Source organism: Pseudoliparis swirei, chromosome 8 (assembly GCF_029220125.1).
Source record: "Pseudoliparis swirei isolate HS2019 ecotype Mariana Trench chromosome 8, NWPU_hadal_v1, whole genome shotgun sequence".
NCBI lineage: Eukaryota > Metazoa > Chordata > Actinopteri > Perciformes > Liparidae > Pseudoliparis > Pseudoliparis swirei.
This window is the reverse complement of record NC_079395.1, coordinates 8,660,578-8,686,858: the sequence shown is the minus strand read 5'-3', so window position 1 is coordinate 8,686,858 and position 26,281 is coordinate 8,660,578. Positions and strand designations below refer to the sequence as shown.

Here is a 26,281-nt window from a genome sequence, read left to right as displayed (position 1 = left end):
AGAAATGGTATGTATATATATATATATATATATATATATATATATATATATATATATATTCCGTGATACTATATACACACTTGAGAATACTTATTTGTTATTTACTGTCTAGATATATTTATTGTATACAGTTAAGTATGTAGACTAATACAGAATTGCCATGTCTACAAGTAGATGTTAAATAACAGATGTATTTTAATTTGCGTTGGGAATGGGGGGACTTCAGTTGCCAAATATTGATGCATGTTTCGATTTAAAGATAATTAAATGTAAGACAAATATTAACTGATTAAACTGATCATGGTAAATCAATATTGCGATGTGCAGTATTTTTAGAGCAGACAACGTTTTTGTTTTGTGCTTCAAGGCACTTCACAGCTCATTTGCACAGAAAATCACTTCAAACCACAAAGCGTTGTTTCAGAAAGAAATGACAAGTTAGAAAATAACTGAGAGGCAACGGAAGCGGAAGTCTGTTGTCATGTGGTCAATGACGTCAACACGGCTGCGCTCTCTAATGGCTGGACAACAACAACTGTCGCCGAGTGACAAACTTTCACAAACTTCTACTCGGACAAAAGAAAGTTGGAAATAGCGACGTATTTCGGTTGTATAACAGTTTATTCGCGTTTGCCAGTTTTTCCTTGTGATTACAAATGCGGAATTACTGATGGATTCGAGGTATGACATACCGCGGAGGGCCACCGGCGGGGGCTCCGCGAATTCGTCCCCCGCTCTGGGGGCTCAGTCGCGCCGCAGGAAGATGCCTCCCAGACCCGCTGATTTCAAACTCCAAATTATCATTATTGGCTCCCGTGGTGTCGGTAAAACCAGCATCATGGAAAGATTTACCGATGACACTTTCTGTGAAGCTTGCAAGTCGACTGTAGGTGAGGACAGGAGGCGTTTACGGGACTTGTTTTTGTCAACTTTGTATTGACAGCATTTAGCAGGGCTCTGTCTACTTACTGGAGGGCATACACATAAACTATCACCACATTGCGCCTACTTAACTTAAACGGGACTGAACAGAGCTTACCCTACTGGCTACGAGCTCACTTAAGCTAACGGGAACTACCACACATGCTCTAGCTTTCAAATATGGCTCAGCTTTTAGGTTGCAATGAAGCAACTGCCGTGACATAAACACACGTTTGAGGCTTGGAACAGTGTATTGGGGGTTGTCACATCTATAAGGCTGTTGGAGGGAATGTGGAGCAGGGATTTAAGAGCCCAACACAGTAACTTCTATCGCATCTGCAGCTGCCCAGTCATTGGTTAACTCAATTTGTGTGTGTGCCATCATTAAACTCCTATTTCTGAACAACCATGTTCATAATATTAAGAGCTGACACATCAACTTCTCACATTTATTCATAAAAATATATCACTTTATCTTCACTTATTATTTAATTTTTAACGAGATAACATTGAGACAAATTGCTGTGCCATGGTTATAGAGGCTACAATACATGAAACCCTACATAATGTGGAATTGGGCGAACAGTCCCGTGACCAATACAACAGTCAGGCCAATCCCAGAATAGTCACACACAAACAGCTGCTGTGGTAGAGCTCCATTTTGTCCCCTGTCATTCCCGTGACACAGTTTGTCACATATTGGGTTTCTATAATCAAAGATTAATATTAAATAAAACGATAATTTAATGGACACTTCCCTTCTTTGCATCAAAGGTTGTGTCCAACGATACAGTGAGCGCTGGTACTTGTATGTGTCCACATGTGTGTTTTCTGATCGCCCCACCCCCACAGGAGTTGACTTCAAAATCAAGACAGTGGAGCTGAGAGGAAAGAAGATCAGACTACAGATATGGTGAGTAATTGGACTGAAGTCTCCAGTTCCTTTACTCCTCTGCATGGTGCATTTCCTGTGCCTGTCCTGTTACCCTCAGGCTGCTCTCACAAACACTACTGGTGCCTTTCAGCTTTGTACAGCTCCTGTGCAAATAAGATTTCCTAAAAATTATGTCATTGCATGTTTTATCACATGCAATGTGGCATATAAAAAAAATCAAAATCCCATATTTAAAAGCAATGGCTTCAGTACAGATATAACTTAAAACGTTATGTGCAGCAGCACATGATCATACTCAACGTGGTGTTGTCTAAAGTTGGCAATAACTTTATTCTCGGTTACATTACGTACTGTTGTTGTTATATTGAGTATTTTCTGCTAATTAGTATTGATGACTTACATGCACACAATACTTTGGTAGTTGCTAGGCAGTTTTCACGGTTTAATTGTACTTTGATTCTCTTGCAGTTTTATTCTTTTGTATCTATTACTTTTATCAGTACTATTAAGTGGTTTTAAATTGAATTTAATTTGATACTATTAATGCTATTACTAATAAGGTACACTCAAAGAATGCCATCATTTGTTTCAATACCCTCATTAATCAGTGATGTATGTTTGATGCTTCAACATGTTCGTGAAACGTCAATTGTAAAGCAGCTGGCCACTAGAGACAGACGGTGTTATTGTAGCTTACTATTCAGACTGAATTGCCTTTTTGATTAACTTTGTCATTATTGTAATATAGTATATGAATTGGGCAGTGACTCAACCAGCAGGAGCAGGGATGATGTTATTTCAGAGGTTTGATTCTATTTAGTGTCTTGTGACTTTTATTTGGTCCGTATATATATATTTTTTTAACATCTAGTGTTTTGTCGAACGATTGAAAAACTGATTAACATGCCACAAATGACAGTGAGGAAGTATTTTACTGACTGAGTATATGACTGCATCCATTGTGTGCAGCATTGTTGGGTAACAACGTGGGAACTCCATCGCTTAATTTCACTAACGCATCTGTCTTGTTCACTAACACCCAGCATCCCCTCCCACCTCCATCACATCTCCCCTTTCCCATGTCCCGTTTTATCCCCTTTCCTCTGCCTGATCCGCGACCTGTCCCGTCAAGATGCCGTCCTTTAATGTGTCTCACGTTGAACTGCTCACATCAAGCTTCATCATTGCCACGCCCGGCCTTACCTAACCCTGCCATTGTGCTGCTGTTTCTCTGTCCGCTCTTCTGCTCATAAGCCTGACTGTGACTCACAAGGGGAACAGGGAGAGACTAGCAGGCTGAAGGTACAGTAACACTGCACTGTGGGTTGCGGCTCAATCTGCTTGTCATGCTGCTGAATTTAACCCAGACTCAGATGATCGGCAGAATCATAACATAAACCTAAAAAGCATGGAATTGAAAATGTTGTGCTCTTTCATTCGGTTAAAATGCAGAGTTAATTTCCAAAATGCGATGTGTTTAATTTCAACTGTCTCTACTTCTTATTGATCAACCTATAATAGCTTCTGAAATTGCTTTAAATAAAAACTTTCAAAAGATCATTTTCATTTTACTTAATGTGAACAATTTGAGCATTTCTCAGCAGTATAATAAATGGTAATGGTAATAACAATATGATGTAGTTTAAAGCAGCTGTAAGGACATTTTAAGTGTTTATTAATGTGCAATAGTTTCAACAACTATAACATCTCAAGAAAATAATGTTAAACAATATTGTGTTATTGTCTTTCAATTTCAGTTAATACACCAGCTTCCACTTGAGGAGTTCTAGTTGTTGACAAATACATTAACAACTAGAACGGGCACTCGGTAGAGCGCATACCTTCGCATATCACAAGATTGGGCATTGAATTATGAACATTTTGGCATTAGTTGCATGCCAATTGGACAAAAATGTATCATGCTATGGTAAAAAAAAAGATGTTGACCTTTCCATGACCTTGACCTTGACCTTTGACCCGATTGATCCCAAAATCTAATCAAATGGTCCCCGGATAATAACCAATCATCCCACCAAATTCCATGTGATTCAAGAAGATCTGACCTGTTCATGACCTTTGACCTTGACCTTTGACCCGATCGATCCCAAAATCTAATCAACTGGTCCCCGGATAATAAACAATCATCCCACCAAATTTCATGCGATTCGGTTCAATGCTTTTTGAGTTATGCGAAAGATTTGGACCTGTTCATGACCTTTGACCCGATCGATCCCAAAATCTAATCAACTGGTCCCCGGATAATAAACAATCATCCCACCAAATTTCATGCGATTCGGTTCAATGCTTTTTGAGTTATGCGAAAGATTTTGACCTGTTCATGACCTTTGACCCGATCGATCCCAAAATCTAATCAACTGGTCCCCGGATAATAAACAATAATCCCACCAAATTTCATGCGATTCGGTTCAATACTTTTTGAGTTCTGCGAAAGATTTTGACCTGTTCATGACCTTTGACCTTTGACCCGATCGATCCCAAAATCTAATCAACTGGTCCCCGGATAATAAACAATCATCCCACCAAATTTCAAGCGATTCGGTTCAATACTTTTTGAGTTTTGCGAATAACACGCATACAAATAAATAAATAAATAAATACACGGCGATCAAAACATAACCTGGCATTTTCAATGCGAAGGTAAACATACATCTGTTTAGATGATAGTTTAACTGGTAGTTGGTCAAATGTTTATATATTGCTTATAAGTGCTCAATACAGGGGTTAAACTGTCCAGGGTTATCAATCATTGCACTGGAATGTTATCTTTCTTCAAAGTGTAAATATCTCATTTTGGAACAAAACTCTCCAGTTTTCTTTTTTCTTTTAGCTAGATACCAGATTGCAATGTGACATATTTGAACCACTTTAAAGTGTTGTTTGGTGTTATAAAATGAATGACGTAAGTAATAATTATTTATTAATGACATTTCATTTGTTATGACTTGTCACAACACTGATTCTTCCTCCCCCTCATTTGTTGTTTGATCTTAGTTTATATTTACAACACATCAGCCTATAGTCATCTTTAATAAATAAATAAATACGTTTGATCAAATAAGTCAATCAGCTGTTTGGTAATAATCAGAGAAGTCTTGTTGACAGTGAGATAATATTGAGTTTCATTCATGTCACGCAGGGACACTGCTGGCCAGGAGAGGTTCAACAGCATCACATCAGCCTACTACAGAGGCGCCAAGGGAATAGTGCTCGTGTATGACATCACCAAGCAGGAGACCTTTGAAGATCTGCCCAAATGGATGAAAATGATTGACAAGGTATAAAAACTGTCTGACGGCTGGACTGAGATGAAATGTGCCATTACAGCGTCGTCCTTGGGAATGTCCTGACGTGTCTCCTGTCTGCGTTCTGTCTCATGCCAGTACGCCTCGGAGGAAGCTGAGCTTCTCCTGGTCGGGAACAAGTTGGACTGTGAGACGGATCGTATCGTCTCCAAACAGCAGGGAGAGAGGGTGGGTTGGACACACAGTGCTCACCATCACATGACAACCTAGTCTTCTGTTTATAGAGAGGAGTTCAATGTGCCGGGGAATTGTCTTTCAATGTATGCTTGGTGTTCTTCAAAGACAGTCATAACAATGATGTCCCCCTCCACAAACTGACATTATGTGTAGCATAATTCAACCGGCAGGGGAGATGTTTTTATGACGTTTCCATGGGAATTTTCCAGCTTAATTTCTGCTCCTGTGAAATGATTCCGCTTTTCTTTCTGAAAGCTAATTTGACTATTTGTGTTGTAGTTTTGCTCTCGGATAAGTGGAATGCGCTTCTGCGAAGCTAGCGCCAAGGATAATTTCAACGTCGACGAGATCTTCCTGAAGCTTGTGGACGACATTCTTAGCAAGGTTGGTGTGTTGAGAGTGTGTTAAATATCTTTAAATGAAGATTTAGTCAATATTCATTTTCTAACATTAAAGCATTACATGAACAAATGTGTTTAATAAAGATTCCGTAAATATGATTCTTAAAGAATTGTGACTAAGATATGTGCAGAGCGGGACTAAATAGTGCCCGTGTCCACTCCCCAAAACACAAATCTATCTATCTGTCTAACGGGCTAACATTAATTTCACAATAGATACAAAAAATCTGACCCCAAATGTGCCGCCTGTACTTTTGCTGTTGACCAGCATATAATATTATCCATCGCATTCCAGCAGCGGATCACAAGCAGTGTTTCTGTACATTATTGAACATTGAGGGACTGCACATTGTTCTGAAGGCTCAACACTAACTTTAAAAAAGGTTGCCTGCTTCAACCTTTAGTTTCTAAAACCCAAAACGTGTTTGTCATTTTTTTCACTTTGTATTTTGACTAATTAAGATACTAGGCTCTTGGGTATCGGCCAAATAATGAAAATGGGACATGTATATAATACATGTGCATGTTTTACATTCTTTACAGTATAATTTTCCATCCAGCTCAACAGCTGAGATGGCATATATCGATATGTAACTGTGTACATTGATTAATAAAGTAATGGTACGTTTAAACACCTCGTATTTCTGGTGTTGACATTTAATTGATTAGCCAAATATATTTGATAATATCAGCCAATATTAATTCCAAATGAGAATATATATTTTGATATTCTGTCCTAACTCACTCAATTCAACACTTTCTGCCAGAGCTTTTGAATTTCATCATATACGGTTAGGTTCTGCTGAAATTATTAACTTCGTAAAGAGGTTTCTTACCCTGTTTATGTATTGTATTATAATAAGATTGGGGAGAGAATTTGTTTCTTAAACCTCATACATTCTCAAAAAACTACATTATTTTCTGCCTTAACGATTCATTTCTTGTTGTCAATCTTCTTCAAGGTAAACCTTTTTCAGTAATTGCACTCAATAAATCACTGTGCTGCCAATTTAAGCACACTGCTTACATTGCCAATGCATTAACCCCGTGTTTCCTGACTTGTTCTCTGTTCCTGAATACGACAGATGCCTCTGGAAGTTTCCAACAATGAGCTTTCCAACAGCATCCTGTCTCTGCAGCCTGAACCGGAAGTGCCACCTCCCCGCATGCGCTGTTGCTGAGAGTGGTGGTCTCCCATCTTTCTCACAAACACACACACACACACATGCACACACACACACAGATACACACACAGATACACGCACACGTATAGCACAAAGCTCATAGCACCAAGCACACACGTGCAGAGTACCAACCTGGCCACCAGGGGGCAGCCAACAGCAGCAGTTTTGAGTTACTAACTGTTGCTGTAAGATGCATGGACTCTCAACAACCAGTATTATTCTCCCCAATTTCTTCTGCTCCCGTTTCATAACTGTTCACTATGACATGAAGGACTCTAACACTTAGGCCTGATGAATCACCTACTTCCTACCACCCCTTTTGTCTACACTTGAGCCAGACTACCTCATTCTAGACCATTAGGCTAGCTGTGCCTCGCAGGTGCCTTCGAGGTAGAAAGCCCTCTGGTAGCAGTTACACGTTGTACACGGAGGCTGATTGTTGAGGGCCTTCCAGCTTCCTGATGAATACTCATCAACTATACTGTACTCTAAGTGTGACATTGTTTGAGTTGCCCCGATGGTCTGGTATTTCTGCATCATCTAGCTTAAAGAAAATGGATAACAATAGCTTCTGTCTCTTGAGCTTTGTTTAAATTCTGGATCTCGGTACAGTAGTTTTATTTTCTTATTAATTAATAGGTGTTATTAGCAAGTGACGAGTTGACTTGAGGTAAACAAAAGCACATTATGTAAATATGGTGTGTTGCTGTAAAGACTGGACATGGTGCAGATGTTTGCTGCCAGCATTCGGTGGTTGTGTGGTGGTGGATCATATCAGTTTATATTCCTTTGCCTTAAAGTGTTAAAGTGGCTGGAACAGCTCATTTCACATTTGTATAAATTTGTATGTTTTGCACTACAATCCATCTCGCCTAGTTAAGCTGACATGTAGAAAATAGAAATTACACTACTCGTAATTTAGTAAAGATCAACATTGCCTCGCGAGTGGCCGTTCTGATCTCCCTGTTGAAGATGCAAGGAGAGATGGGTAATGTAGTCTCGAAGGGATTGCTGTTTTTACAGGGGAATTCTCCATGTGTGTTACTGGCTTTTTAGAGGAAGTAGAGACATTAATCAGCTAGTGGACACACATGGTTTTAGCCTTTGTTTTGGGTTTGTTACTAATATTGCAAAATATTTAGTTTTTCCTGTGATTTCGGATGCAGAAGAATGTTTGTTTGAGTCCCTTTTGGCGGGGAAACATGCCGAAAGGTTTGCTTATTATTTTAAGTACTCGGGTTGCTTTGATCGGCTCGTATCTGCTCATTTTAAACAGGCTTTTATTGCAGACTTGATTTGAGTTCCATCACAAATGGATGACGCAACGTCTTCATGTACTTCATGCTTGAAGGGGGTAATGTTAATAAGAAGAATAAATTTCTGATTTGGCAGTTTGTTACAGACCAGTATGGGTGTTTCCCAGAACTTGTAAATATAAAACATTGAAAAAAAATATAGGCTATGCATATTAAGCCCTCTTGTATTCATAGATAATTAAATAAATAATTATTGTATTATTTTGTTGGATTAATGCAATATTGTAGCACTGTGCGTTCTTCTTTTTTCTTTTTATATGTTTAAGTAAAAGTCTGAGGAAGGACGAGTCGATTTAAAGGACCCGATATAAAATGACCTTGACTGACTTTAATTTAATTTATGTTAAAGTCAATGTTCTGTGGACTTAAGCTGGCACATGATGTATTTTTGAATAGTTCCATACCAAAACCCAAAAGATTGTGAGACCTTTTTGCAAGCACATATTGCAATATGATTACCAGCCAACAAACAACCGTACACATGATCTGCAACAATTTATCTTATATTTTGAAATGACTTCTTTTGACATTATTTTGTGGACTGAAACCTTCATTTGTCGCACTAACCCTTCGGTCTTTGTTTTAATAGCCACGCCTTATACTACTCAGTGTTTTAATTACACTGTTAAGAAATGCCTTTATTTAAAATGCGCGTCCTTTCAGATGGAAGACTGTGCTTTGTATTAAACCTGGTTTAAGTCTTTGAAAAAAGTGTTGGCATGTTTAAAGCAGATTTTGTGGTATTTATAACTTGTGGCATTCTTGAACTAATGAAATGCAATTAAAGATATCTATATTTATTACCATATAATGGTCTTGATTGTATTCTGTTTCCTAAAGCGGGATGTGTGATATAAGGGGTCCTTGAGTGGATTCCAGGAACACATACATGACAATTTATTTAATTTTAATATTCTTTCACTGAAAGATGTCGACATGATGTTTTGACTTGTCTAGATATATTTTTGATCTACGTCTTACTGGTAAAACCAATAATTCAAGGATCTCATTTGGAAGTATTGACTGGCGCCTCCCGGGTTAATCTCTGCTCCTCTGGTGAAGGTGTTCAATGGCCAATAAGCATGCGCACCAGAGCGTGTCGGACCGAGTCCCAACCAGTCCCGGAGAAAACAAGAAGGGGTGTGCTTGCTTGGGTGTTCGTGAAGCAGCAGCAGCGCATGCGCACCACACACAATCACGGGCGTCGAGCTTCACACCGCAGCGATTGCAGATCTTGCATGTCAGATAGGAAGGAGTGGGAAGGGGCACGAGGAACAGGGGCCCCATCACTCACAGCCCGGGTATGACAGAGAGATGGAGACCCGAAGAAGAAGACGGCTGATGTGACAACGACAATTTTTTTTCTTCTAATTTGAGTCTGACGAGCCCTGTCTGCAGATGCAACCTGTCTGTCCCGGTAGTCATTTTTTGTTGCAGCGTTTCCTCCACGGGGGCTACACGCAGAAGGGACACGATGACAACCTGGTGAATGCAGACGAGATGGAGTAACACGCCAAGCGCAGCGCAGGATGCGCATCTCCAGCCCGTCAAGGAAGAAGGTAAAGCAACCTGGCGCTTTTTCTGGTGTCGTGTCACGTGTGTCAGATCTTGCTGTGGATTGAGCGTTTCCTTCATCGCCGCCCTGCTGCCGGTGTCGGTGTATTATGGAGAGCTCCAATGGCTCTGCAAGCGACACCAAACCGCAGAACCACCAGTTGGAGAAGAAGAGACTGAACCGAGCGCCTTCCCCGGCCAGACCTTTCCTCAAGGATGTGCACTCTCGCGCCACCAAACCACCTGCCATCGTACCCAAATCCCCCAAACTCCACAAGCAGCAGCAGGGTGCCTCGGTGCCCTTGGGCCATCCGAACCGCAGCTCCAGGCGCCACACGACCGGTGCTAACACCAAGTCGTGTGTGGTGAAAAAGCCCACAAAGGTGCTTCAGCATGCAGCAGCCGAGCCCAAAACCGCCAGCATCAAGCCGGACAGCACCGGCAGTCCCATCCTGGTTAAAGGCAAAAAGGGGAAACTGGCCCCGGGATCCCCGGGCCCTCTCGGCCATGGATCCCCGATCCGGGTACCAACCGGAGCGCTTCTCGGCCGAGTCAGCCAGACCGACAGCAGCTCAGACCTGTCGGACTGTCCGTCTGAGGTGATGTCGGACGAGCAGAAGCTGGCACCGGCTGCTAGTAGTGACGCGGAGTCCGGAACCGGCTCCAGTGACCGGGATCAGGTGGGAGAAGATAATCCGCTGCGGGCAGAAGCGACCGGAGCGGCTGCTGCTCCGTTGCGCACAACCGAGGCTTCCGCCGCCAAGGAAAGCATGTCTCAGGCTCAGCCCGCTCCGGGGCCGCACGGAGGGAAACACACGCAGGAGAACCGCTCCGCAGGCGCACAACTCGGACTGCCAGGCGCCCAGGACGTGACTGAGGAGGAGCTGCTGCGGGAGGTGGACGATTTGAGATCCGAAAACGACTACCTCAAGGTATGGTTACGTTATCTCGAAGAGACACGTGAATATGTGTTGAATATTGCTTTTAATCTAAAGACTTAATTTAAATATACATTTAAAAGACACCATTTTATTGCAGGCTCATTTAATCTGTGTATAGTCCAGAGGCAGCTGCTTCCCAAAGATGAGCCGACGTGTCACTTTACAGGACAGTTCCGGGTTAAATCCTCCACATCACCTGTTCTTTAAGTGTATCAACTTCCACCTGCTCACCAAGGAAAAGCATAATCAAAATGTATAAATTATTCAAATCTAAACTCCTTCCCTGCCCAGCTGTCATCCCCACTTATGTCCCTATATGTCCACTCTCCATCCATCATGTCGTCTTCTTACCCTTTCCGTGCTTCCCTGTGGGTTTGACCTTTATTGATGGAGGTTGTATTGATAGCTTCTCCCTTATGGGTTCTCGGACTTATACATATATATATATACTGATTTTTAAATCAGTGTTTTGTTTGCCATCATTTATTCGTTGAGTCTTACATCTTGCATGAAGATGCTGTTTGAAGACTTCATGCAGGATCCCCCTCCCCCTTCTTTAAGTAGGCTATCCCCAAAAAGTGGGGAGGGGAGGCAAATAGATAATGCGGCAAACATGCAGGGTTTTTTCTTCTTCTTTTAGATGAGAAACTGGTTGACTTGCATGTTACTCTGAGTATTATTTCCAACTTGATCTTGCATCTCTCTCTCTCTCTCTCTCTCTCGCTCTCTCTCTGGCCGGGTGCAAACACAAGAGAGTTAATCAGCTTTACTGGCTCTGCTGTAACGGCTCCATCCCACAGGACTTGATAGCAGTCAGACTCAGATGTCCCATGTGTGTGAGGTTCAAAAGCCTCCTGTCTGGTGTCAGTCTGCCAGCTGGGACTCTGAGGTGAACTCTCCTACCTCCCCCGCTGCCATGCATCCCCCAAATGTCTGGGAGTCCCCACCACCGAAACATCATACTGATAATGATGGGGAGAACAATTTATAAAAAATTTTTTGACACCTCTCAGTAAATTTTTTTAGAATGATATCTCCAGTATTATTGCTTCTTTTGATTGCAACTCATTTTTTGGGGCTGCAATGAGCAGTTTTTCTTTCGAGCAACTAGTCAATTGATCGAGAATTGACACAAAATGAAGCGGCAACTATTCAGGTCATCAATCAGTCATCAAGTCATTGTTTAAACACAAATGCGAAACATTTGTGACACCCTTCTCAAATGTAAAGATGTGCTGCTTTCCTCCATTAAATATAATTATAAATGTAATATCTTTGGGACCATTTACTTTTTCAATATGTCACACTCGGATCTTATTGGTGCATTTTTAAGTTTTCTAGATGCATCAATTAATTACTGAATAAAGAAATAATTGTCTGATTAATCAATAATGGAAATAATAGTATTTTGCTGCCCACATTTTCATTATTGCTTAGTTTGCTTCATACTTTTCAATTACTAAAGTATTTAAACATTTTAGAACATTTTAAAATTTCCCTCACAAGATCCTATAGATGTCTTTGAAATGCTTGTTTTCCTACCAAATAGACCTAAACTCAACAGATGCATAGATGTTTTTGTTATCACATTAAACAAAGACAACTTTAATAACTTCACATTTGAGAAGTTCGATCCAGTGAATAAACAATACATGTATTATCAAAGTTCTTGCTTGAATTTTCTCGGAATCTAGTCTCAACATTTCATTTCTCATGATTTTTAAAAGCCACAATTTAATCAATGATGTCTCATTGACTGCATACATTTTGATACTTTTTAGTAATTTCTGCATGAAAAGGCCAGCTCCTCCAACGGGATCATGCTTTTCTTTGTCAGATTTGATAGGAAATTAATGACATTTCAGTTTTGAAATTGTGATATGTTGTTCACAATTTATTGGACATTTCCCGAAGTATATAATATTGATCAATTAATTGCTGCTTAGCTAAGATATCCAGATGTAATACCCTTAAAGAGATGACTAAGTAGTGCTGATGACTGTGCGCACACGTCTCATAAACATCAATGGTATCTGCTCCCAGGGTGCTGCTCCGCCTGTTTTTAACCAGGCCATTGATTGGCCGACCCCGTGCGAGGTCATTAGCTCGTTCCTCCAGGGTGCTCCTTAGAAAACAATCGTCACTATGCTTTCCCAAATGAAGATAGATTTAGTTTTCATTCATTTACAGGCCTGTCCCAACTCCCCCTTCAGCATCTGATTGTCTTTTCCTCAGCTGCCAGTCAAACCCTTTGAATATCCATCCCAGGGGAAATCTTCTAAGCAAACTGATCGGCATGCACCGATACTGATATCAGACTTCGGATCCACTGACTCAAATAGCTGGGTCTGATATCTAGGACATTGAAGCCAAACTATTTATGTTAATTCTATGTGTATATACTTTATCAATTATATACTGGAATTTTGTATTCCTGTTCCAACACTAGAATCAGATCGGTACTCGGTATTGGCCTATATACCCAAAGCCCAGGTATCGCTGTTGGGACTAAAATAGTGTTACATCATCAGCACTATGAGTACTTGCATTACTGGAACATGTATTTATTCATATGAAAGTATAATCAACCGTAGGCAACATATATACTGCATCTCCAGTAGTAGCTTTATGCCTGAAATGTATAAAAGTTATGTCGTACGATTACATCATCTCTCTGCGGTTATTGAAAAGGTGTGGATATCAGTGTTTGCGCAAACTGCCAACCCTGTTTTTTTCTTTCGGTAACAAAGAACTGCCATGACCCGTTTGCTGTTTAAAGTTATTACATTACATCATGAACAATAATAGCATTTAAAGGTATGTATTTCCTGTCAAATGAGACATAACTTAAAGTAGGCTCCTTGCTGAGCTGTTTGCAAAGCAGCATTATAAAAACAAAATGGCATAAACATCAGTCAGCACTATTTGTAGCACATAATGTCAAATTACATTGGTGTGACATTTACTGGTACAAATGTTGTATTTCAACATGAGCGATTATCGTAGCACGGGGGTGATATTAATGTTTCAGCCCCTGTGTCTCTCAGGATGAAGTGGACGAGCTGCGGGCCGAGATGGAGGAGGTGCGAGACAGCTACCTGGAGGAGGAGGTCTACCAACTGCAGGAGCTGCGGCGAGATCTGGACCGCTCCAACAAGAACTGCCGCATCCTGCAGTACCGGCTGCGGAAAGCCGAGCAGAAGAGCCTGCGGGTCGCACAGACCGGCCACGTGGACGGAGAGCTGCTCCGTAGTCTGGAGCAGGACCTGAAGGTCTGTGAGAGCCCGTCGACTTTAAGAAGTCTCTTCAAGTTGTGACCCTCGGCACCTTTTCAGTGTTGGGAAATCTGTGGGAAACAGTATTGCAATACATCCGAATAGAAAATGTAATCATTGAAAAAGAATACTGAGATATTTTTCAGGTCTGCAACTAAGGATTATTTTCATTATCGATGAATTGTATTCATGTTTTAGCCAATAGAATTATCTAATTCAATTCCCACGTTGACGATTACAAATTGTTTTGCCCAATCAACAGTCCAAAGCCGAAATATATTAAATGTACGATATATTATTAATTTGTAATCACTACCTTGTTTTAATGTTCTAGTCACTTCCGCTGACAGGATTGGGGTTATTTGATTGAGTGATGTTTGCCTCTGTTTGATATATTGGTCTGACCCTGGCGTGTGAGGGTGTTTGGATTATCATGAGTGTTAAAGATGCAGGTAAAAGATTAATATCTCTATTTTGTATTTTTATATAATTTATGTTTGAACTGTATGTGTTTTTCCTTCAACATCTCAGGTGGCCAAAGATGTGTCGGTGCGTTTGCACAACGAGTTGGAGAGCGTGGAGGACAAACGCAGCCGAGCTGATGATGCGAATGAGCTGCTCAGACAGAAGATCATCGAGGTCGAGATCTCAAAACAGGCGATGCACAACGAGCTGGAGAGGACCAAAGAGGTGAGTGGAGGATAACGGAGAGGCTGTTTGGATTCGACGAGGCTGCTGTCAATTTCTATTTGAGGAGTTTCTAATCCTCCGTTACGCTTGCTGAGGCAAATCTTGAGAATGTGTTTGGGCCTCGTGGTGAATGAAAAATTGTGAAAATGCCAACGATGCAGTTTGAAGTGGATGATTCTCCAGGGCACCAAGAGATGCTAGTCAATATGGTGGCCATGTGATGGCCTGCATAAAAGCAAGGGCATCTTTGTTGATCACCGGCCTGATCAGCACTGTCATCGCAGTGAAGTAATGTCATCAATCACTTCAACGCTCATTGACAGCCCGATCAAAACAACGGCTTCGTGCAATGGTGCATGCTATTTCTAAAGCCGTGCAACAGTATGAACATGACCTTTTTATACAGCTTGATGCTGGAAGAGTGTTTGCAGAAGAAAGGTTGTGTTAGATTCAGCCACACTCCAGAGTACGACACACATACTACGTTCAGATGGAGCTACAATACAACTCAGTTGTTCTCGAAGCTGCAACCGCCCTCCCCCTCACAGCTGAGGTGTGTTCACATGGTAACTGGCAAAATAAATCCTAGTCACTTCCCATAAATGTCCATATGGAAAGAAGTCCTGTAACTCCTCCCCTAGCCAGGACTCTTCTGCAGTTTAGCTTTGCTTCACAAATCCTTTGTGAATTCATCCAGTCAATGTGTTGGCAGTGTGCCAGAACATGTCTTAGCAAGGCACGACTTTTAAGCGCAAAAATAATACACGCGACTATACTGCAGAGTCATTTGTTCAAGGTATGGAATGGATGCTGATTGTAATGTTTGCCATTAAAACAAAACCCAGATGGTTGTAGGTAATAAAATAGCACTGAGAAATGTATTTAGTTATTTTTCAGAATAATTTAGGCCAATAATTTGCTATTAGTTGGCATCCCAGTCACTCAATACATGATAATGAGTGACTATGAGCACTTTTTATGAATAAAGATATATATTTTTTGGGCTATAAGTCCGGAGGCTTTCAACACGTATACATGTATTTAATGAATAGATGAAATTGTCAGTGTTTCAGGAATATAAACACCATTTTGATGGGACATTTAGTATAAGTAATAGACTAAAAAAATGTCAGTTTTCGTGGATCCTTTGACTTTAAATGCTTTCCCCTCCAAAATGTAATTAATTTGTTCTGTGACTACAGCTGCTGCCCTGCTTTGAATGATGTTAAAAGCTATAGTATTATCAGGGAGTCAAAGTTTGATAGACACATCAATTTTATTTTTGTACATTTGTTACACTTTGGTGTATCTGAATCATAATAAGTCATCATTATTCTGCTGTTGGTAGTTGCACTGTAACTATGGATGTACAATTTATATTGTTGTTAAAATGTTTAACATCAGATGGTTTGAGCCCCCATTTTACAATGTTGGATTCAGACTTTTGGATCACGATTACTCTCATGTTGCACAGTGGAGGGAATATTTGAAGGTCTTCTTGCAGGTAATGACGTGAGCGGAGGCTTTCCTCAGGACTGCCAGGGTTCAGCTGCTAAGACTAATTGATTTTGACATTAGCAGGTAGCACGTCATGTGGCGGCAAAGAGAAAGTAGGCTAATACCCGACCAGTCAGCATGGAGATGTGGCTTTCTTCGGGCAACTGGAGACACTGTTTCTTTTTTAGTGCCGTCTCATTGGCTGCTGGATTGATTCCCAGCTTGTGCCACAGTGACTTTACTTCCATGCCTCCCCAAAAAGGTCTTCTGCTGGTTGAAAATCTGTATTCTGAAGCAGACCTAAACTATCTGAGTGCAACATTTATGTTTTTTAAAGGCAACTTAACAGCCCTAGACTGAGCTGCATGTGCTCGTGCGAAGACGGAAAACCCACGTCTAGTCCAGATGTGCTAAAGCAGCAAATACCAGGTCCAGTTTTTGTTGTCATCCCTTGACACCGGTAACTTTTCTGAAGAAAATGATGAGCAGACGGTGAGGCTGAAGTGACCGAAGGCCCCACATGGGATGTATATTTTAACTTGCATAACAATTGCATTGTTGGTAGTGTCTCTATCCTCCAGACCTCTTATTCTGAGCCGTACAATACAATAAACCACTGGAAGACACAGACTTGTACACAGAGAAACAGGCGAGGGAGAAGGCTGAGATAGCGGCTGCTCCAAATGATTGCAGATCTAAGGTTTGTCCCAGAAAAACACAACCTCAGAATCTGCACTTAGACATCCCATAACGCCGTGTCTCTTCCCCCCTTTCCTCACCGGAACTGTGCTTTCATTTTGTTCCATGAAAATAAATAATTGACCTGTAGTTTCATCACATGTACTCATGAAAGAAATATCTTCTATTCCTGTGAAATCCATAACCCACAGCGGAGGTGTAAATCCTGTTTATTCTTTTAATTGTTGGTAGCAGGGCATGACAAGAGTATTTCCACACATTTGTCCACCTTTCTTTCAGGGGGTTGGCGGTTTAATCCCCGCCCTAGTCGATGTGTCCCTGAGCAAGACACTTAACCCTGAATGCTCCCCATAGCTGTCACTACGGTGTATGAAATGTAACATGGAAAGCGTCTTTAAGTATCTTAAAAAAACGCTATATAAATGAAATGGATTATTATTATTATTATTTAGTTAGGGATGTATTCCATTGAATGAATCTAAGACATTTCCCTCTTTTCTTGGAGTTGCTTTTAATCACAGAGATAAAGAGAGGAGCACCTTTTTCTGATAAAAAGGTGGTTCAACGGGACTGCAATGTTGTTTCTTTCCCTTTCTGCTTAAATTCGGATTTGTCATCGTGGGCCAGGTTTAATGCGATGCAGAAAACCCTCCACACTCCTTTTGGGTTTTTAATAGTTTTTGGAATTCTTCCATTTTCTTCTTTTGCAGTTCTTTCACCACAGAGGTTAAGTGGTAACACCCGATAAGATTATAAAAAGCGTCTTCAGTTACTGTCAATCCTTCTCACCACAGTTGTAAAAGGGCAACTGTTCTGCTATCGGAGTGTGACTCTGGCCCAGAGATTGGCACCCCTGCATGAATAAATCCAAGAAGATGGCCTGTTATAAAACAGCCTGGCGTGTCTCTGGTGCATCCTGTTGGGAGGGGAGAGGGAGCGGGGGAGAAAAAGACAAAGAGGCAGAGAATGGCTGTAATCAGATGGCAGTAAGCCCTGTCTGCCCGCGATACGGCTCCACAGCTTACACACTGATATTTACCAGTTTAGGAGGGCTGGTCGACGGGACCGTCTGTTGTTACAATATTGGCCCAGGGAGCAAATGGTTGCTGCCACGTCTGTGTGGTCAGTATGAAGGCGAACATTGATTGGTGGAGAGATGTTTCGTTTCTCTGACATTTGAAGAAAGGCCCACCGATACGTGCAATGAAATGGAACTAATGAAATATCAACGTGCACAAGCATCAGGTGATTTATTAGGTGCTCTCTCTCCGCTGTGATAAATTCATCTTCCACTGCAGAACACTTGTATTCCTTTGTGCTGTGCTTGTTGACATACAGAAGCATTGCCTTGACAGCAGATCACACAACGTCAGCACACAATTAAAAGCCCAAATCAACATATTTTATAACACATTTTGGAGGGTATATTACTATGCCAAGTAAGATTATGCTCTCCTCTCAAATACTTGCAGTTACATTATTACATATAAGTTTAGCTTTTTGGCAGTCAATTAATAAGTAAGTATCTTCAGTGAATCTAGCCATACAGACGTCTTTTATAGGGATGATTTCCTTTTCAAGAAGTTTCAATGAAAATTGCAACATCTCATTTGAGGCCACATTATTGAGTTACGATGACTTTGATTCTGGAAACCCACATTATTATTGAACTTGCCACAAACAAAACTCCCTTCACCTGTGAAAAATGATGACAAATTTCAATTTTTCCAAAGAGTTAATGCTTTTCTTTGTCTTATATCATAGTAAATTAAATATATTTATATTATTTGGACTACATTTAAGGACTAATCGATTCTAAGAAGTGAATTGATAAATAAAATTATAGTTTATTGCTGCCATAAAAATAAAGAAATATTATATCCTCACATTTGAGAAGCTAGAACCAGGGCACTGGTTTGGCATTTTACTTGAATATGTATTCTGATAATCAACTGATTGCTTAATCAACTAATTGTTCCAGCTCAAATGTATATAACTATCATATCTGTACAGTAAATAAGTCACAACTAGCCTAGCTTAGCATAAGGACTGGAAACGGGTGTAAATAGCTAGCCTGGCTCTGTCTAAAGGTTATAAGAGTTGCCTACCAGCACCTCTATTGGAAAAGAGTCATCCTTCAGTCGAAACATCTGCAACATCACCTAGCACTGTTGTGTGAGTCAAAGTACTGGCATCATTTTCATTTTTTTTGCACGTATATACAAAAACTTGAATAGCCAGTTTATCCTAGATTTACTCAAGTTTGAGTGTTGCCTTGTTTCATCACCTCAAAGATACGAGAGGGGAATGCCTGCATCGCGTCAATGTCTGAGCGAGAGACGCTGCAGAGCGTTGAAGAGGATTCTTCTCATCTCTGCTTCTCACTTCTCCTCCATATCTTCCCCTACACCTCTCCTCTGCTGTGGTTCCCTGTTGGAAGAGTGCGAGGGAATCGTATTGACCTATTTAATATCTTGCTTCTGACTCCACCAATGGGAGGGAGAGCAGACGTGAGGAGAGGAGTAGCGTAGGGATTCTGCTGTGAGTCAAAATCTGCTGCAGTGACACGTATCCACATGAAGCTCATCGTCACGCAGCAGCACGATGGAGGTGTCTTAGAACATGTTACTGGTATTCAGAAACCTCATAACCTTAATTTACAGCAGGTGATCCGCATGTTTTTGCTCAAAATAAAAGTTAAAAGGTCAGACATGTGAACATATTATAATAAGTTAATTCCTGAAAACTAATTGAATCTGATAACAGTAATGTGTATGTTTATCTAATATTAAAGGACATTGGAAATAGGCTAATCCTGTACAATGTGTGGCAAAGCATTTGAGAGGCATTGACACCGCTACGCCAATGTACCACAGACAAATGGAGAAATCAGCAATTCCACATGAATCCCCGCAGCAATGTGTTATAATTCCAAAGTGCCGTCCTTTGAAGTTTAAAATCCCTGAAAAATTTAATTCCTCCTTTTTTATTAACCTTCCCGCCCACCTCCAAAATAAAAAACACAAAAGCAAAGATAATCCTTCAGCTTTCCTCTTAAGTGATTAATATGCATTTGATCTGCTGCAGGAAGATGAAACATAGCATCTTCTACAATATCTTATAACCTTTCCAAATAAAAAAGGAGATATTGCAATATTTAAAGCCACAAAATGTCAACTTCATGGTGGCACTTGAGGAAAAGTCAGGTTATCCCCAAAGTCAGTCATCTGGGAACCGTGACTGAGCCAAATTGAATGGCAATCTTTGTAATAGTTGTTGAGATAGTTTAACATGGTCAAAACGCATCATCTCATCATCCTGCTGCTAAAGTTAAGGCTGCAAATAGATCTGAAAGCAGCAGAACATTCGTGATCCGCCCTGCGTCGGTTTCTCTGATACTTCTTCAGTGTATCAAATGGTATTAGCGATTATATTTAGGGAAGTTGACAGCAGCTCGGCAGAATGTCAGACTGAGTTATTGTGCTTCTCACCACACCTCCAAACACAAGGAACAGACAGACTATCAGAAAATAATATATTGTTGGCGGCTGCAGCCTTGAGTGAAATATTGTCCCTCAAAAAAACTGATTTTTGCCTGCAGAGTGAAGATATAGGTTTAGATCTGAGCTATGCAGTTGAGTGATGACGTTTTTGGGGTCACCTTTGGGCGACCTACTGGGACTTCTACAAATGGGATAAAAGAGGAAGTACATTCAAACACAACTCTCTTTTTAAATATTAGCATTTTAACAATTGATCTAATGTAGAATGTGAAAGACATCACCTGTAGACCAACCCACAAATTATTATCACCAAACTGCAAACAAGTGAGCAACTTGCTGATGAACTTAACGGAGTAAGTAGCATTAACGGAGACGGATCGTTTTATCAGCGGTTGGTTGAATGAATATTGGACTCGGATGGAAGCCGGACTCTTCTTCTGTTCCAAAGTCAACAAATATAGCTTATTGTTTCCAGATGTGTGCCGTAACATTGTAAAACAAGGCTCATATCAAATAGTCTGGCTGTCAATTAAGTTATGTATTATTCTCTACAATGTAAACATGAAAAAAATCTCATCAGAAGAGGAGTCCAAGTTGCCTTTTTTATTTTTTTTATTTTTTTCTAAAAAACTGTTCAAAAACCAAATACATAAAATTCTATACAGTATGATGAATTAAAACGGAGAATAATTGCATTTAAGAGGTTTAAAATAGTTCATTTCCTTTGTATCTCTTCTTGTAAGCATTTTAATTCAGATGCATGGCAAGTGTTTCATCTTTAGCCTCAGAACTAACCGCAGCACTTCTTTAAATACTGACTATGATGATGCCACTTGTTGGATCTCTAAATAATCCAAACTCGGTCACATGTTCAGTGTCAACCCACGGCTGTGTGGCCCCCTGTTTATAGATGAGGCCTCAGGGTGTGTGTGGCCGGTCTAAAAGAGTTCATGTGATGTGGCAGAGGTCAGAAGTCAGAGGATTGTCATCATGTTCTGGCAGCAGCATCGTGACACAGGGCTGCACCAATAATATCACATTCTCTGTCATTGTCAAAGAAATCTTAAACTTTTTGGTCCTGAATCAAACGTGTCGGTTGCACTAAGTGTTAAACAAACGGTACTAAAAGCTGCCACTCATAAGGAGGCTCACGCACATCCATACATCCATTCTCTGCATGTTCTGATTGAGCGATGATCGGCACAATAAGACTTCCTCTTTCCTAATATAAATAGATAGCTGGCATTAAATGCATTGTGTAATTTGATTGTTTTAGCCAATGAACTTATTAATAAAGAATTGCTTCTTCACACACCATCACAAAGCAGCATTAATACTCGTATACAGTCACCGTAGAAGTCCAATTTTCTCTTTGTTTTGGTCTCTACCAACACCAGAGGTAAATATCTGGCCCATCGGCTGCTAAATGATCCCCTTCGGTCACATAGGTTCAGGTAGTGTACTTTGGGATGTTAAAACTTTATTGTTGAAATTTTTTGCTGAAGCTATAAGTCCTGTTTACTGACAAATAGGAATAATCAGGCACCACCTCACACTGTTGGTGCTTTATGAGCAATACTTGATTTGTTTTAAGGAAATTACTGCTTATTCTGCATTTATATAAAAAAATGTTTTGCTCTCATAGTGATACTGAAACGTATCTACGCTACCAACGTTAGAATTGAAATGCAATCGACTTCTTTCTTACGATCCAAGAACACATAAAGTCCCTGAAAAAGCAGAGAGCCGAGTTTGGCCAAGCTTGCAGAATCCCTCTATATTGTTCAAAGTGCTCTATTTTGGGCAATATACTGCTCTTAGACGCAGCATGGGGGAAATCCCCTGAGCCTTTTCTCCATAGAAGTAGATGTAGCAGCATGTATTTCAGCATATGTACTCGCGATTTCGTTTGAAGTGAAGCATGGTCATTATAGAAGACGGGAAGAAGTGGAAGACTGGTGATGCAGACAGACTCTATTGGGATGTATGTTGCATGCCGGCATTATTAAATAATAACTTGGACAAAGGCCAGACTTTATCAAAAGCGGTAACATCTTAGTAAATCTCCACTTCCTCCTCTATACTTGCTCTTATTTTATTTGCTTTTATTTTGGAAAATATCCCCATCCACCTATATCTCTCGTCTCTGTTATATTATCATACAAGTCTTCTCACTTAAAACATCATTCATGGGTCACATAAGAATGTGTGATTGTGATACTAAGGAGAGCTTCATCTAAATATATATATGTGTATATATATATATATATACAGGACTGTCTCAGAAAATTAGAATATTGTGATAAAGTTCTTTATTTTCTGTAATGCAATTAAAAAAACAAAAATGTCATGCATTCTGGATTCATTACAAATCAACTGAAATATTGCAAGCCTTTTATTCTTTTAATATTGCTGATTATGGCTTACAGCTTAAGAAAACTCTAAAATCCTATCTCATAAAATTTGAATATTTCCTCAGACCAAGTAAAAAAAAAGATTTATAACAGCAAAACAAAATCAAACATTTGAAAATGTGTTTCCAGGTGTTTCGAGTTAATTAGACGATTCAAGTGATTTGTTTAATACCCTACTAGTATACTTTTTCATGATATTCTAATATTTAGAGATAGGATATTTGAGTTTTCTTAAGCTGTAAGCCATAATCAGCAATATTAAAAGAATAAAAGGCTTGCAATATTTCAGTTGATTTGTAATGAATCCAGAATGCATGACATTTTTGTTTTTTTAATTGCATTACAGAAAATAAAGAACTTTATCACAATATTCTAATTTTCTGAGACAGTCCTGTATATATGTGTGTGTGTGTATATTTAAATGTACAGGTTTTGCATAATGCAGACATGTAAAACAACTCAAACTCAATTTTAAACATTAGCTGTGTCCTGATTCTTGCTTGCTATCACCAGTTTTTCAATTGTATATAATTTATATTGCTTTCAACAGGATTTGTGTCTAATAAGAAACCCAGGAAAATGGAGAGGGGATGGAACAAACAAAAAATATTTGCAAAAGTAAGATAAAATGTTATTTATATTACTTCTCAAGTATTAAAAAAATTCTATCGAGAAGCATATAGCAAATAAAACTACAGAACATAATAGAGGACATCCAACTCACCTACAAAATGAACATTAGCATAATGCAAGAACATAAATTCAAATTCTAATAAATCTGTTCAGAGGTTTTAAAATATTAAGTTATGGAAACATTTTGATCTGATAAAATCTGTGAACCATCTTTTGATGTTAGATGGATCTTTATTTTTTCAGCAACTAATGCTGCAATTAGTTTTACGCCGGTAACTCATAAGGATTTAAGCAGAAAGGCAGAAAATGCAGTACAGCGTTGGGAGGAAAACCTCCACCTCTTCAGGAACTCCACTCAGGACACACCCGCTATGAACCGGCCCGCCCTCTGGTCCAGGCAGTGACCCTCTAGATTAGTGCGGGTCTCCGCTGCCACCTGAGCTCGGCGTTCGTTATCGTTTACAACGTGCTGAGGCGGCTCGGTGGTCCTCTGGGCTTTGGTAATGGCGTTTTATTTCAAATCCCTTATTGGCTCCCCTCCTACCGTTTGCAACTCACAAAAGACAGCATGTGTGCCAAGGCCAGGGCCCCTCTCTATTATTACCAACCTATTGTGAACCTTTTGACACGCTCAAGGGGACGGTGAAGTACTGGGAGGCGGAAAGTGGCGTGGGGGTGAGGACAATCTCATTATCAACCAGCTGGACGGCTCCATCCACTCACCACCCCCTGTCACCCTCATCCCACCCTCCTCCCATCCAAGCTCCCGTCACAGAGGAGAATAACGCTCTGTTGTCTGCTTCCCATGAGTAAACAGAAGAAACATGGCAGCAGCCCGGAGGGAAGGTCCAGGCCACCTCTACAGAGTCCAGATGGAATGATAGAAGTTTGCGATCATACAAGTGTGAGGATTCATTTATCTGTGCCTCATTACAAAGATGCATACCTCACAATCACTTAAGACTCCAGACTCTTGAAAAACAACTCGGCTCACGCTAATTATGAATAGTAGATGATCTTAGAAAGGGCCGCAGTCCCTCACTAGATGCTGATCAGGGGCTGAAGGATAATAAGCTGTATAGATTAAGGCTGAGGCTTATCGTGTTTTCCATTGTTACACTGGAATGAGATTTGAACCAGTAAATTCACTAGTCTGATATATTTCTGATTTCTATCAATATATTTTCTATTTCTATGTGATCTACAGTGTTTGTATGACCACCGGTAAGCATCTGCTTCTCATATTCTCTAACAGCGTCTTCAAAACTGTCACTTATGTTTGCTCACTTTCTAACTGCACCCCACACACCATGTGCATTCATTCAAAGCTTTATTCAAGCCTTGAAAAAGCATTGAGGTTTTCCTCATTTGCGATGATGTCGAGTTCCAGAGAAATACAAACAAATCAAAAGAGGACAACACGGAGGTCAAGATCTTTCAATTCATTTCAGTTTATTTGTATAGCCCAATTTCACAAATTACAAATTTGTCTCGGAGTGCTTTACAATCTGTACACAAAGACATCCCTGCCCCAAAACATCACATCGGATCAGGAAAAACTCCCAAATAACCCTTCAGGGGGAAAAAAGGGAAGAAACCTTCAGGAGAGCAACAGAGGAGGATCCCTCTCCAGGATGGACAGATGCAATAGATGTAATGTGTACAGAAGGACAGATTTAGAGTTAAAATACATTCAATGAATATGACAGAGTGTGTGAATAGTTCATAGTAGGCATATTCCACAATGGAGACCTCCACGATCCATCAGGCAGATGGCGGTGGGGAGGAGAAGTGGGTGGTGTCTCAACAGGGCAGTGGCGTCGTCGGTAGCAGGAATTCCACGACCCAGACCTCGATGATCCATCAGGCAGATAGGATCTATGCCGTCTCATAGGGTCCGATGACCCCATGAGACGTGAAGTCAAAAGGACTCCGGTTTGAGATTATCGTCTTGAAATGTCCAAAAGTCTATCGAGGCCAAAGCCGACGATCTAGTTGCTGCCAGCAAATCACTCGGATTCTATCATAATGATCTATTATTTCATTTATGAGTGACGCTTTAAAATGATAGTGCAAATGTGTCAGCTCTAACACATAAGTAGTAGAATAAATCAATTGTTGGTTGATGGCCCTTTCATGGGATCCGTTCTTAGCAACGATGACACTCATGAGTCGCTTATAATAAATGCATTTAAAGATAGAATAACACCGGCTTTATCCTTTAAGTCTCCTTTGAAAGAAGCATGCTTCACCTCAGCTGCACCAACTGGTTTAAGACATGTTCCATAATGTCTTAGTCGGTGATATTTGCTCTGACAAGGACAGCATGGGAAATGTAGTGTCTCTTTCCACTTGTGATTTGTCAGCATTATTTAGCCCGGAGGCTCCCGCCAAGTGCTTCTTTCCGATCGTATCTGTCTCCGCTGTACATCATGATGAGAGCAGAGCAGCATTCGCCACATGGCTCTATCTCTGCACATGACACACCTCTGGCACGTTGCCAGTCTTCTGCCGTCCCAGAATACTCTGCGCCGGACCTGCAGCAGGCAGACAACATGGCAGCTCTTTCCCTCCTCCTGGCCTGTCGCAGCCACAGTGTCATTTATAGCTTTTAGTGTTGCTCCACAAACAGGATGACTCTTGTGACACATTGGATTTTGTTTATTGCGTCCACTTAGAGTCAGGGGTGTGAGTTGTTGTTGGGAGAGCATGCTTTTTAGATTAGAGGTGCTCTAGATGGCCACCACACAGAGCAGGGGAGTGAATGCCTTTCAGATTTTTCTTTTGTCACCTGCGTCTCCCTCGGGAGACATTCTGCTGAGTCTTCATCTTCCTCTCGACCTCCGTCCTGCACTTCA

General features: G+C 40.6%; 2 protein-coding genes across 6 annotated transcripts in view; both read left to right on the top strand.

The window, feature by feature from the left end:
• The first annotated feature begins 508 nt into the window (after nt 1-508).
• rab12 (RAB12, member RAS oncogene family) lies at nt 509-9,028 on the top strand. The gene is made up of 6 exons (XM_056421534.1): nt 509-890; nt 1,774-1,834; nt 4,974-5,112; nt 5,218-5,307; nt 5,596-5,700; nt 6,803-9,028. The coding sequence occupies exons 1-6, from the start codon at nt 671-673 to the stop codon at nt 6,896-6,898; spliced, it is 711 nt and encodes a 236-aa protein (XP_056277509.1). The 5' UTR covers nt 509-670; the 3' UTR covers nt 6,899-9,028.
• Nucleotides 9,029-9,113: 85 nt separating this feature from the next.
• The window catches only part of LOC130197819 (microtubule cross-linking factor 1), a 52,118-nt gene continuing 34,950 nt past the window's right edge, over nt 9,114-26,281 (top strand). For all 5 annotated transcript variants that reach the window (XM_056420737.1, XM_056420736.1, XM_056420735.1 and 2 more), the window contains exons 1-3: nt 9,114-10,703; nt 13,760-13,984; nt 14,519-14,677. In XM_056420737.1, coding sequence (XP_056276712.1) covers nt 9,882-10,703; nt 13,760-13,984; nt 14,519-14,677 — 1,206 coding nt within the window. In that variant the 5' untranslated portion in view covers nt 9,114-9,881. The remainder of the gene's footprint in view (nt 10,704-13,759; nt 13,985-14,518; nt 14,678-26,281) is intronic.

What these genes read in the sequence shown, in the direction of transcription:
- rab12 (XM_056421534.1), top strand. Translation starts at nt 671, where the DNA reads ATGGATTCGAGGTATGACATACCGCGGAGGGCCACCGGCGGGGGCTCC. An exon ending in AGCTTGCAAGTCGACTGTAG is followed by an intron (nt 891 to 1,773) that starts GTGAGGACAGGA and finishes CCACCCCCACAG; the next exon opens with GAGTTGACTTCAAAATCAAG. An exon ending in GGATGAAAATGATTGACAAG is followed by an intron (nt 5,113 to 5,217) that starts GTATAAAAACTG and finishes GTCTCATGCCAG; the next exon opens with TACGCCTCGGAGGAAGCTGA.